General features: G+C 43.0%; 1 protein-coding gene across 3 annotated transcripts in view; it reads right to left on the reverse strand.

Moving 5' to 3' along the window:
- Positions 1 to 13,449, reverse strand: part of LOC106565365 (unconventional myosin-VI) — a 122,284-nt gene that overhangs the window by 47,872 nt on the left and 60,963 nt on the right. For all 3 annotated transcript variants that reach the window (XR_006769073.1, XM_014132524.2, XM_014132431.2), the window contains exons 12-15: positions 13,226 to 13,370; positions 4,785 to 4,942; positions 4,409 to 4,500; positions 3,696 to 3,768 (exon numbers count right to left, since the gene is read on the reverse strand). Coding sequence is in view for 2 of the 3 variants with exons in the window: in XM_014132524.2 (XP_013987999.2) it covers positions 3,696 to 3,768; positions 4,409 to 4,500; positions 4,785 to 4,942; positions 13,226 to 13,370 (468 nt within the window). In the remaining variant the exon portion in view is untranslated. The remainder of the gene's footprint in view (positions 1 to 3,695; positions 3,769 to 4,408; positions 4,501 to 4,784; positions 4,943 to 13,225; positions 13,371 to 13,449) is intronic.

Raw genomic sequence — 13,449 nt, forward strand, 5'->3', positions numbered from 1 at the left:
GGCCTGAGGCGTCTGGTTTCGCTGTGCGGTGTGGCCCGAGGCGTCTGGTTTTGCTGTGCGGTGTGGCCTGAGGCGTCTGGTTTCGCTGTGCGGTGTGGTCTGAGCCGTCTGGTGTTGAAATTGGAGGCACAATGCCTTGTTTATCCAGATGTTCATCATACTACGTCCCAGTGAATTATTCATTCAGTACATGATGTTTGGAATAGGATCTGACGGAGGCACACCAATACATTTGCATTATTAGGCACCTGTGCATAAATTGGGGGGAGATTGATGATATATTTAAATGGACATCCAGCAGGTCATTTGCAAGTCATATAAACGTTATTCATGGCTGCCAGTTAACCTGGCAGCTGAATAATCATAACTCTGTTTGATATACAAATCTAAAATGGTTCACCTTGCCACCAACGAGACGTTTTATCCCATTCACTGGAGGTGGGGTTGTGAAAACACAGGCAGCCTGGCTGAGTCTCTCAGTCTCTCTCCCCAATTCAGGGGGTTCAAAGAACACTGACACTCACTCATTACACTGACCGGTTCCATTCAGAGCCCTCAGCGATGGAAACTTCCTGGTTTAATGAAGAGCCAAATGTTGTGGTGCCCTCAAGTCACTAGCACCGGATAAGTTATATTGTTAAGCCCACAGCAGTAGGGAATGAGCCCAAACTGTTTCAGCCAATCTCAGTTTCTGGAAAGTGTGAGTGCTCTGTGGAGGGCTACTTCTCCGTCAGTCTGCACCTCTGCCAGTCTGTATCTCATCTCATCATGTCTTGTATGAGCCTTAAACATTACATGCTGACCAGACCGGACACGTCACGTGCGTTGCAAAATGAATGTACACATACATGTTATTCAATCATTGCCCCCACACTGCTCGTGAGCGTCTGCGTGGCCAGTCGCTAAAATAAAACTTGGTTCTATTTGTGATGCTCAACGTGCACCAAGTCCTGCCTCTCCCATCTCCTCATTGGTGTTTAGGAGCATATACCCACGTGCCATCTCCTCATTGGTGTTTAGGAGCATATACCCACGTGCCATCTCCTCATTGGTGTTTAGGAGCATATACCCACGTGCCATCTCCTCATTGGTGTTTAGGAGCATATACCCACGTGCCATCTCCTCATTGGTGTTTAGGAGCATATACCCACGTGCCATCTCCTCATTGGTGTTTAGGAGCATATACCCAAGTGCCATCTCCTCATTGGTGTTTAGGAGCATATACCCACGTGCCATCTCCTCATTGGTGTTTAGGAGCATATACCCACGTGCCATCTCCTCATTGGTGTTTAGGAGCATATACCCACGTGCCATCTCCTCATTGGTGTTTAGGAGCATATACCCACGTGCCATCTCCTCATTGGTGTTTAGGAGCATATACCCACGTGCCATCTCCTCATTGGTGTTTAGGAGCATATACCCACGTGGGTGATGGAAAGATGAACTGACATCCACACTCCAGTTGCAGGTTGCCAACCGCCATAAAAAGTCAAAAGAAGAAAAAGAAGCCTGAAGGAAGGAGGAGAGATGACGAGAAACGAATTTGGTTTACCGTTTTATCTGTGGATTAATTGTTGGAGTAGAGGACCTTGTGCATTTCAGGTAAAATAACAACCAAATGTTTATATCCCAGGACAAATTAGCTAGCAGCAGCAAGCTAGCTAGCTAAATTGCCATAAATGTTTAATGCTTTTTGAAATGTCCCCAAATTAACATATTTGGATCAGAGTTTGTTCTGATATTTTAACCTGCATAACCTTATCGTGTCTGGTGTGGGGGAACAAAATCAACATGCGCGAGTGGTTTGGCCAGCATGTTAAACATACAGGGATTCAAGTAAATCATATTTCTATATTTCCTCCTGCTGCTGGAGATTTCCACTCCAATCTCTACAATGTGCGCACTCACAATTCTCCTTGCCTCTCCTTCTGTTTGGTTCTTAGAGGCCATCTCTAGCCAGACCCAGATCCCAAATCTTTCCTTCTATAGCCAGTCCAGAAACAGATCCCCTCTCTTTCCTTCTATAGCCAGTCCAGAAACAGGGTCCCATCTCTTTCTAAAGCCAGTCCAGAAACAGATCCCCACTCTTTCTTTCTATAGCCAGTCCAGAAACAGATCCCCTCTCTTTCCTTCTATAGCCAGTCCAGAAACCGATCCCATCTCTTTCCTTCTAAAGCCAGTCCAGAAACAGATCCCATCTCTTTCCTTCTAAAGCCAGTCCAGAAACCGATCCCATCTCTTTCTAAAGCCAGTCCAGAAACCGATCCCATCTCTTTCTTTCTATAGCCAGTCCAGAAACAGATCCCATCTCTTTCCTTCTATAGCCAGTCCAGAAACAGATCCCATCTCTTTCCTTCTATAGCCAGTCCAGAAACAGATCCCATCTCTTTCCTTCTATAGCCAGTCCAGAAACAGATCCCATCTCTTTCCTTCTATAGCCAGTCCAGAAACAGATCCCATCTCTTTCCTTCTATAGCCAGTCCAGAAACAGATCCCATCTCTTTCCTTCTATAGCCAGTCCAGAAACAGATCCCATCTCCTTCTTTCTAAAGCCAGTCCAGAAACAGATCCCATCTCTTTCGTTCTATAGCCAGTCCAGAAACAGATCCCATCTCTTTCTAAAGCCAGTCCATAAACAGATCTCATCTCTTTCTTTCTATAGCCAGTCCTTACATTATGTTTGACCTTGGAGCCTACAGTACAGGTACAGTATGCATCACCTAGAGACTTGTTATAAAGTGTGCGGTCTCACATATTAAAACAGCCAAATAGTTTAGGAGCTGCTCTTGGGGAGTTAGACATTCCACCCTGATGAGTTGAGATAGATGTGAGAACCAGGTTCTGGGAAATATCCTGGCATCTATGTAGATATACTGTAAGTGCAATATTAGAAAGATTTTGGGGTATGTAAGAGCTCCACCATAGAATGAAATATTGCATAGGCATCTCAATGGGATTCACAGCTTACTGCAGAAGAAATACACAACAAGACCTGTGTAATAATACATAGACCCATTTCCCTCCCAGCTGTGTCATGAGAAGTCGTGAGCGCAGTTCGGCCCCAGAAAGGGGAGTGTTTATGGAGTCAATACAACAACATCCAACTTCAAATGCAGTTCAAGTTAACAAACACGTAATCAGATGTTTATCGTCTACAACGTCGCAGATGTCTTCGGAGGATAGAATACCTAGCAAACTACCTCAATGTGTTGTGAAATCTGTTGTGAAATGTAGTCTGAAATGAAATCTGTTGCGAAATGTCGTCTGAAATTAAATCTGTCATGAAATGCAATCTGTTCTGAAATGTAATCCAAAATTAAATCTGTTGAAATGTATAACGGCCTTCATTTTGCTGGACCGCAGGAAGAGTAGCTGCTGCCTTGGCAACAGATAATAGGGATCAATAACAAATACCAAGCCAGCAAGGCAAGGTAAAATATCCCAACTAGAGCTATATAAAACCAGAAGAATAATATACGTGCTGATCATAGCTCTAGTCATCCGTCTTGCTTTTTCATGGTCATCACTCACTTAAGTTTGTCAAGGTCCCATCCCGACATATCTGCATATTGCTATTCTGCTACAGGGCTTTTTGACGCAAGAATGCGTGCACATCACTCGAATGTCATGTCTGCTTGTAAACAAAAAAATGGCTCAATGGAGTAAGGTGAAAATGGTTTGGCAGTGGCACCCACCTATACAGTCCTGGTTGTCGACATAATGAACTTCACTGACTCCCAGTCCCTCCTTCTGATACAGCTCTTGCTCCTGCAGAAAGAGTTGCAAGTCAACACTGAAGTAAGAAGATGTTTCTCCTAACCACTGATGCTGGCTCAGATCTTTTTTCATCCTCCTAATAGGGCTAGTGCATTGTTGGTTAAGGGCTTGTTAGTAAACATTTCACTGCAATTTCTACACTGGTTGTATTTGGCGCATGTGACAAATAAAATTTGATTTAGTGTAGATCTAGCAACACTCATGACTTACTGAATCAAGTACTGAAAATGGCTTTTTATTTCCTTATATTTCTGGATCATTTCAGGCCAACAGACACAAATCTCTGTTTTATCTAGTTCAAACGTTGTGAAAATTCCTTAAAATTCGATTATCGATTGTTAATTGGAGACCTTTGCAAATCAATGAATAAAACAGGAGTCCCCAGTAGAGAAGAGAAACACTCATCTCCACAGACAGAAACATCACCATTCTAATGAATGTAATGTGTAGAGTGACTCTTCTATGGAGAGATTACATAGGCTGTGTGTGTCTGTGGAGAGACCGCACAGGCTGTGTGTGTCTGTGTGTTGCGTGTTACACATCTTTAGCTTGTTGACCGACATCCTCCTGGGTCTAAAGAACACTAGCAACCCACCTCCGAGCCCCCCACAAGTCTCCATCAACCACTCACCTCTTTTAGTATGCGCTCGTTGAAGAACTGCTGCAGCTTCTCGTTGCAGTAGTTGATGCAGAACTGCTCAAAGCTGTTGTGCTCAAAATACTCTGGGGAGGGGGGAAGGGGGGGATAAGAACATGACAGTGTAAATGATCTGCCACGTCCAGTGTGGGAATGAAGAATGCTCATCTTCAGGCAGTTACTGGTACTGTATATATCCAATTAAGTCAGTTAGTAAAGTTTTTAGAAAGATAAGAGTTTATGTGAGGCCATGCAGGATACAAAAGCCAACCAGATAAATGAATGGTCAGATGGCTAGATAGACAGAAAAGACAGACAGAGGGGAAAAAAACAGACAGAGAAACTCACTGCTCTAGAACAACATACTTACCAAAGCCAGCAATATCCAGCACCCCAATGAAGTTGGAGGAGGTGTTGAAGGGGAAGCACTGGTTGACCCTCCTGACCACGTGATCGAAGAGGCAGCTGTACACGGCCTTGGCCAGGGCGTCCCGGGCATTGTTTGCCTGTTCCACCTTCAGAGGCACCCTGGGGGGAAAAGACAGCGGGGCACTGAGAAGCCAAAACTGTGACAAGGCTACTTCTTAATAAAAATACACCGTTTTAATCAATGCAGCCATTTCTCACACCAGGTTAATGTGCAAAGAAAGTTGGAGTTGTTTCTTAATTAGTATTTACAGGATAGTATAAGAGTGTTATTTTCTAAGACAAGGAGATCCGGAGGTCAAAAGAGACACTATTAGAAGTGACTGTACTCCCTGAACCCTGGCTCACTCTCATTACCATAGCACTCTCCAACACCACTTGGCTTCAATTATTCAAAGTGGTTGAATAGTTCTTCTGAACTGAACAAGTTCAGCTATGGTGTAGTGCTCCCCATCCTGCACCCAGTCTCATGGCTGGTATCTAACATGGTGGACTGGAATACTATTCAAAATGTATCCTGCTGTTTTTTCTCTCCTGAACAGGCTTAGGGCTGTAGCAGCAGATTCAGAACAAACCTTTGACCTGTTGAAGTCAGGCCCAGATACCATTTCTGCTTACTTCTCACCCCAGTCCTCAACATATTCTCATTTATAATCTAGTCACAATCAGCCTCCTTAAATGGTTCTCCATATAGACCTTAGCCACTCACCCTTCAGATCCTGAGACACCAGCCACTCCACTCACGCCCCCCCGATTCTCAACCTCCCCAGGAAAAGGTGAAGTGTCTGGTCTAAATGACATGGCCCAGCCCCCTTTCCAGGGCGGCAGGTAGCCTAGTGGGTAAAGCGTTGGGCCAGTAAACGAAAGGATCGAATCCCAGAGTTGACATGGTAAAAATCTGTTGTTCTGCCCCTGAACAAGGCAGTAAACCCACTGTTTCCCGGTAGGCCGTCATTGTAAATAAGAATTTGTTCTTAACTGACTTGCCTAGTTAAATAAAGTTTAAATAAAACATTTAAAATCCACCTGCTTTCAAGGCACCAGGCTCCCTCCCCTCAGATACATTATTCATGGTGAGAAAAGACTGAGGCCAGGCTGCATCTGGGCCTGTTGAAATATTAATCCAGCCCTGTTACTCTTGGATGGTATCAATACAGCACCACTGGTTTCCTCCTAGGACCTCTGCTTTGAAATAGCTGTCTAGGAACACTGTGGGCTCTATTCTCAGCTGGCGTTAAGGAGGCACAAATGTCAAATGCACGTTAGTTTGCAATTTCGTTGTGTAAAAACTGTCATTTTCCCAGCCCTTACGCCAGGTTCGTCAATTTACCTGTCTAACATCATCTGGCTTGCGTTGAGGTGGGAGGGGTGTTGATGGTAGGCTTTAGCTATATATATATATATTCTGCTTCGATGAGTGAACGTTCCCAGTCTCTTTATATTGGCTCTTTTTCCAGCTCCTATTAAAAAAGTTTGAATGTGTGTAAAATCCTACATTGTCTACTCCTAATATTATATGCCTACAAGGAGTAATTATGGTGCCTGTAACTGTATTTAGACAGCCTATTTACAACAAGTTGTTTTGTTTTATTAGAATTATTCACTGTCTTTTTAGGTCTTATCAATAGTGAATTTAATTTTATTTATTGAAAATGTTTGGCCTGTCCATAGCTCAGACATAACACATTTTACAGTAGGCCTATATATCAGTGTGCATGCTATTTTAACAATATATTTCCATATTGAAGCCATGCGATTACTGTTCAAAAACATATTCAGCATATTTGGCAAATATGGGATAGGCCTACATTTTCTTATTTTGTTTCTGTAGGCTATTTAACAAAATAGGCTGTAACGGACTAACATTCGAATTTGAGTTGATGACAACGCAATACATAAAATACAGTAAATACACAACTTGAAGTAACCACACTGTACAGTGCAGTCGGAACGTTTTCAGACCCCTTGAATTTTTCCACATTTTGTTATGTTACGGCCTTACTCTAAAATTGAATAAATAGTTTTTTCCCCTCATCAATCTACACACAATACCCCATAATGACAAAGCAAAGGCAGTATTTTTTTATGCTGCAAATTTATGTTAAAAAAAACCCCCTGGAAATATCACATTTACATAAGTATTCAGACCTTTTACTCAGTACTTTGTTGGAGCACCTTTTTTGCAGCGATTACAGCATCGAGTCTTATTGGGTATGACGCTAAAAGCCTGGCACACCTGTATTTGGGGAGTTTCTCCCATTCTTCTCTGCAGAACCTCTCAAGCTCAGTCACTTTGGATGGGGAGCATCACTGCACAGCTATTTTCAGTTCTCTCCAGACATGTTAGATCCGGTTCAAGTCCAGCCTCAGGCTGGGCCACTCAAGGACATTGAGAGACTTGTTTCCCAAAGCCACTCCTGCGTTCTCTTGGTTGTGTGCTTAGGGTTGTTGTCCTGTCGGAAGGTGAACCTTCGCCCCCAGTCTGAAGTCCTGAGCACTCTGGAGCAGGTTTTCATCAAGGATCTCGCTGTACTCTGCTCGGTTCATCTTTCCCTCGATCCTTACTAGTTTCCCAGTACCTGCCACTGAAAAACATCCCCACAGCATGATGCTGCCACCACCATGCTTCACAGTAGGGATGGTGCCAGGTTTCCTTAAGATGTGACGCTTGGCATTCAGGCCAAAGAGTTTAATCTTGGTTTCATCAGACAAGAGAATCTTGTTTCTCATGGTCTGAGAGTCTTTATGTGCCTTTTGGCAACTCCAAGCGGGCTGTCGTCTGCCTTTTACTGAGGAGTGGTGTCCGTCTGGCCACTCTACCATAAAGGCCTGATTGGTGGAGTGCTGCAGAAATGGTTAAACCACCTGACCAAGTCCTAAAGCAATGAGACTCCCTAAATCTTTATCAGATTATTTCCAATCCCACAAGGTATGACTCCACACACCCAGAAAATGCTACTCTCCTCAATGTTTTCCTCACAAATAATCCTGAAAGGTATCAGTCTGGTGTTTTCTGTAATGAAATGAGTGATCACTGTTTTACAGCCTGTGTTCATTATGGCTGTTCAGTGAAACGACCTGTCCTGATTTGTCATACAGTAGACGCTTGCTAAAAAACTTAAATGAGCAAGCTTTCGTTCATGAACTGGCCTCTGTAAAATGGTATAAAATCAGCTTGATCCCCTCTGTTGAAGACACTTGGACCTTCTTTTTTGATATTTTCAGTGATATTGTTAACAAACATGCCCGAAAAAAAAGAAAATGAGAATTCAAAACAGGTTCAGCCCCTGGTTCGACCGTGATCTTGCAGAGTTACTCCACCTCAAGAACTGCATTTGGCGAAAAGACCCAACACACGCATACTTAGACTGACTGGCTCTCGTTCAGGCAAATGATAAATAAGTGCACTCAGGCTATATCCGGAAGGCCAAAGTTAGTTACTTTAAGGAGCAGTTCTCTCTCTGTGGGTCTAACACCAAGAAGTTCTGGAAAACGGTTAAAGACCTAGAGAATAAACCCTCCTCACAGCTGCCCATGTCCCTTAATGTTGATGTGGTTGTTACTGACAAGAAATACATGGCTGAGCTTTTTAAATCACCACTTCATTAAGTCAGGATTCCTATTTGACTCAGCCATGCCTCCTTGCCCATCCAAAATGTCCTCATCTCCCACCCCTTCTAATGCGACTAGCCCCAATGCACCTCCCTCTTTTTTCCCTGCCCTGCTACAAAGTTTCTCCCTGCAGGCAGTTTCTCCCTGCAGGCAGTCACTGTGTCCGAGGTGCTAAAGGAGCTCCTTAAACTTGACCCCCCAAAAAACATCTGGGTCAGATGGTTTAGACCCTTTCTTATTTGCTGCCCCTATCATCGCCAAGCCTATCTCTGACATTTTTAACCCCTCTCCCCTTTCTGGAGAGGTTCCCATTGCTTGGAAGGCAGCCATGGTGTGTCCTTTATTTAAAGGGGGAGATCAAGCTGATCCTAACTGTTCTATTTTACCCTGTTTATAAAGTGTTGGAAAAACTTGTCAATAATCAACTGACTGGCTTTCTTCATGTCTATAGTATTCTATCTGGTTTCCGCTCAGGTTATGATGTGTCACTGCAACTTTAACGGTCCTCAATGTCACCATTGCCCTTGATTATAAGAAATGTCGTGCTGCTATTTTTATTGACTTGGTCAAAGCTTTTGATACGGTAGACCATTCCATTCTTGTGGGCCGGTTAAGGAGTATTGGTGTCTCTGAGGGGTCTTTGGCCTGGTTTGCTAACTACCACTCTCAAAGAGTGCAGTGTATAAAGTCAGAACATTTGCTGTCTCAACCACTGCCTGTCACCAAGGGAGTACCCAAAGGCTAGATCCTAGGCCCCACGCTCTTCTCAATTTACATCAACAACATAGCTCAGGGAGTAGGAAGCTCTCTCATACATTTATATGCAGATGACACAGTCTTATACTCAGCTGGCCCCTCCCAGGATTTTGTGTTAAACCCTCTACAACAAAGCTTTCTTAGTGTCCAACAAGCTTTCTCTGCCCTTAACCGTGTTCTGAACACCTCCAAAACAAAGGTCATGTGGTTTGGTAAGAAGAATGCCCCTCTTCCCACAGGTGTGATTACTACCTCTGAGGGTTTAGAGCTTGAGGTTGTCACCTCAAACAAGTACTTGGGAGTATGACTAGATGGTAGACTGTCCTTCTCTCAGCACATATCAAAGCTTCAGGCTAAAGTTACATCTAGACTTGGTTTCCTCTATTGTAATTGCTCCTCTTTCACCCCAGCTGCCAAACTAACCCTGATTCAGATGACCATCCTAGATTACGAAGACATAATTTATAGACCGGCAGGTACGGTTGCTCTCGAGCGGCTAGATGTTCTTTACCATTCGGCCATCAGATTTGCCACCAATGCTCCTAATATGACATCCCTGCACTCTATACTCCTCTGTAAACTGGTCATCTCTGTATACCCGTCGCAAGACCCACTGGCTGATGCTTACTTATAAAACCCTCTTAGGCCTCACTCGCCCCTATCTGAGATATCTACTGCAGCCCTCATCCTCCACATACAACACCCATTCTGCCAGTCACATTCGGTTAAAGGTCCCCAAAGCACACACATCCCTGGGTTGCTCGTCTTTTCAGTTTGCTGCAGCTATCGACTGGAACGAGCTGCAACAATCACTCAAACTGGACAGTTTTATCTCAATCTCTTCATTCAAAGACTCAATCATGGACACTCTCACTGACAGTTGTGACTGATTTGCATGATGTATTGTTGTCTCTACCTTCTTGCCCTTTGTGCTGTTGTCTGTGCCCAATAATGTTTGTACCATGTTTTGTGCTGCTACCATGTTGTTGTCATGTTGTGTTGCTCCCATGCTGTGTTTTCATGTGTTGCTGCCATGCTATGTTGTTGTCTTAGGTCTCTATGTAGTGTTGTGCTGTCTCTCGTCGTGATGTGTGTTATGTCCTATTTTTATTAAATTGTTTTATTTTTAAATCACAGCCCCCGTCCCCACAGGAGGCCTTTGCCTTTTGGTAGGCCGCCATTGTAAATAAGAATTTGTTCTTAACTGACCTGCCTAGTTAAATAAAGGTTAAATAAAATAAATGCAAAATAAATGGTCCTTCTGGAAAGTTCTCCCATTTCCACAGATTAACTCTGGAGCTCTGTCAGAGTGACCATTGGGTTCTTGGTCACCTCCTATACCAAGGCTCTTCTCCCCCGATTGCTCAGATTGGCCGGGCGGCCAGCTCTAAGAAGGGTCTTGGTGGTTCCAAACTTCTTCCATTTAAGAATGATGGAAGCCACTGTGTTCTTGGACCTTCGACACAATCCTGCCTCGGAGCTCTATAGACAATTTCTTCGACCTCATGGCTTGGTTTTTGCTCTGACATGCACTGTCAACTGTGGGACCTTATATAGACAGGTGTGCCTTTCCAAATCATGTCCAAATCAATTGAATTGACCACAGGTGGACTCCAAGTTGTAGAAACATCAAGGCTGAGCAAAGGCAACAGGATGCACCCGAGCTCAATTTCGAGTCTCATAGCAAAGGGTCTAAATACTTAGATAAGTAAATAAGGTATTTCTTTGTTTGTGTTTAACCTCTTACATCTAGATGTTCCGCTAGCGGAACACCTGCTCCAATATCCAATGATAGGCGTGGCGCGAATTACAAATTCCTCAAAAAACCCAAAACTTCAATTTTTCAAACATATGACTATTTTACACCATTTTAAAGACAAGACTCTCCTTTATCTAACCACACTGTCCGATTTCAAAAAGGCTTTACAGCAAAAGCAAAACATTAGATTATGTCAGCAGAGTACCCAGCCAGAAATAATCAGACACCCATTTTTCAAGCTAGCATATAATGTCACAAAAAACAAAACCACAGCTAAATGCAGCACTAACCTTTGATGATCTTCATCAGATGACACGCCTAGGACATTATGTTATACAATACATGCATGTTTTGTTCAATCAAGTTCATATTTATATCAAAAACCAGCTTTTTACATTAGCATGTGACGTTCAGAACTAGCATTCCCACCGAACACTTCCGGTGAATTTACTAAATTACTCACGATAAACGTTCACAAAAAAGATAACAATTATTTTAAGAATTATAGATACAGAACTCCTTTGTGCAATCGAGGTGTCCGATTTTAAAATAGCTTTTCGGTGAAAGCACATTTTGCAATATTCTGAGTAGATAGCCCAGCCATCACGGCTAGCTATTTTGACACCCACCAAGTTTGACCCTCACCAAACTCCGATTTACTATTAGAAAAGTTTGATTACCTTTGGTGTTCTTCGTCAGAATGCACTCCCAGGACTGCTACTTCAATAACAAATGTTGGTTTGGTTCAAAATAATCCATAGTTATATCCAAATAGCGGCGTTTTGTTCGTGCGTTCAAGACACTATCCAAGGGTGACGAAGGGTTACGCGCCCGACGCGTTTCGTGACAAAAAAAATCTAAATATTCCATGACCGTACTTCGAAGCATGTCAACCGCTGTTTAAAATCAATTTTTATGCCATTTTTCTCGTAAAAAAGCGAGTGTTTTCTATCCAAAGCTAATAATTATATGCATATTCTAGTTTCTGGGCAGGAGTAATAATCAGATTAAATCGGGTACGTTTTTTTAATCCGGCCGTGAAAATACTGCCCCCTATCCATAACAGGTTAATAAATTTGCTAAAATTTCTCTAAACCTGTTTTCGCTTTGTCATTATGGGTTATTGTGTGTAGATTGATGAGGATAATGTTTTACTTAAATCATTTTAGAATAAGGCTTTAAAGTAACACAATGTGGAAAAAGTCAAGGGGTCTGAATACTTTCCGAATGTATTGTATTTAGCCATGGAGCACGTTCTGATTGGCCAGTGAGGGGTCAAGCCCCGACACACCTTCAACTTGTTTATTCATCAAAAGACAGCCCTTTCGCGTCAGTTACTGCGCCCATAATTCTGGTTGTGAAATTAGCAAAAATATTTGACACCCCCCTTACCTATAGCGCTACCGCCAGGGCTTAGATTTTCAATTCGTTCGTTGAGCCCTGAGTGTATAAGAATGAATAAAAACAAATAGTAATTTGTGAATGAGCAGAGATTAATATTGAGTAAGGATAATTAAATTATTGAGTGCTCATTCCACATGAACTTGAATGAAGGGTTGAATTGTGTGTATGGGTTACATCATATAAACAGCTTTATAGCATACTCAAGACTAGATCCACAATGTACCAGACTTAGTTAAGTTTTAAGCTTTTCCCTCTTATGCAATCCATCTATATAAATAAGGGTGGCTAAGCATGTCCCAAATGGGTTTAAGAGCCATCAGGACTATTACTGTCGGGCCAGTGCCATAGTGGATTAAACAGTATAGATGTAGCCTATACGATTAGCCCATCTTTAGCCTCTCTACTGACTGGGTCCATCGTAATGAGGAGACGTCAACATACGTAGCATCAAGACAGAGCATTACGCCACACAGTCTCACTGTATGGGAATACGGTATTTTCACCCCTGGCCAACAAAAAGTGTAATCTTTCATCTTTTCTCAGCTCCACATACCAGAGCCCTGCACTGAATTATGAAACAGCTGAAACTCCCTCTGGCCCATGCCCTCGACACATTGAAACCCTTGAGGGGAGTGAAAAGTGTACTCGTGTGGGAGAAGGGTATGAAATTGGAATTCAGCGCTAATCTTCTTCACCACACCACAATGTTGACCCTGGCCTAAACTAGTAGATAAGGGCATGATGCTAAGTGCAGCAGTAGTGGATTTACAATCAATTAGGATTTTACTATTTTATAGTAAAATGACTGCGAGAAACCAATAGAATCTACTCATCTAATTTAGAGGTATTCTTACTTGATAACTGTTCCTTTGGCGCCCCCTGCTGTTGTGAGCATGACCCTGGTGGTGAGGCTGACTCTCAGGTCTTCCTGGTCCAACCCCAGGAGGTCAGCACAGTAGGCTAGTGTCGGACTGGACTGGTTCATCAGGATGCAGCCGCCTGGAAACACACACACACACACAAGTAGACACGCATATGCACCACACACACACACACACACACACACACACACACACAC

This window comes from Salmo salar, chromosome ssa01 (assembly GCF_905237065.1).
Source record: "Salmo salar chromosome ssa01, Ssal_v3.1, whole genome shotgun sequence".
Classification (NCBI taxonomy): domain Eukaryota; kingdom Metazoa; phylum Chordata; class Actinopteri; order Salmoniformes; family Salmonidae; genus Salmo; species Salmo salar.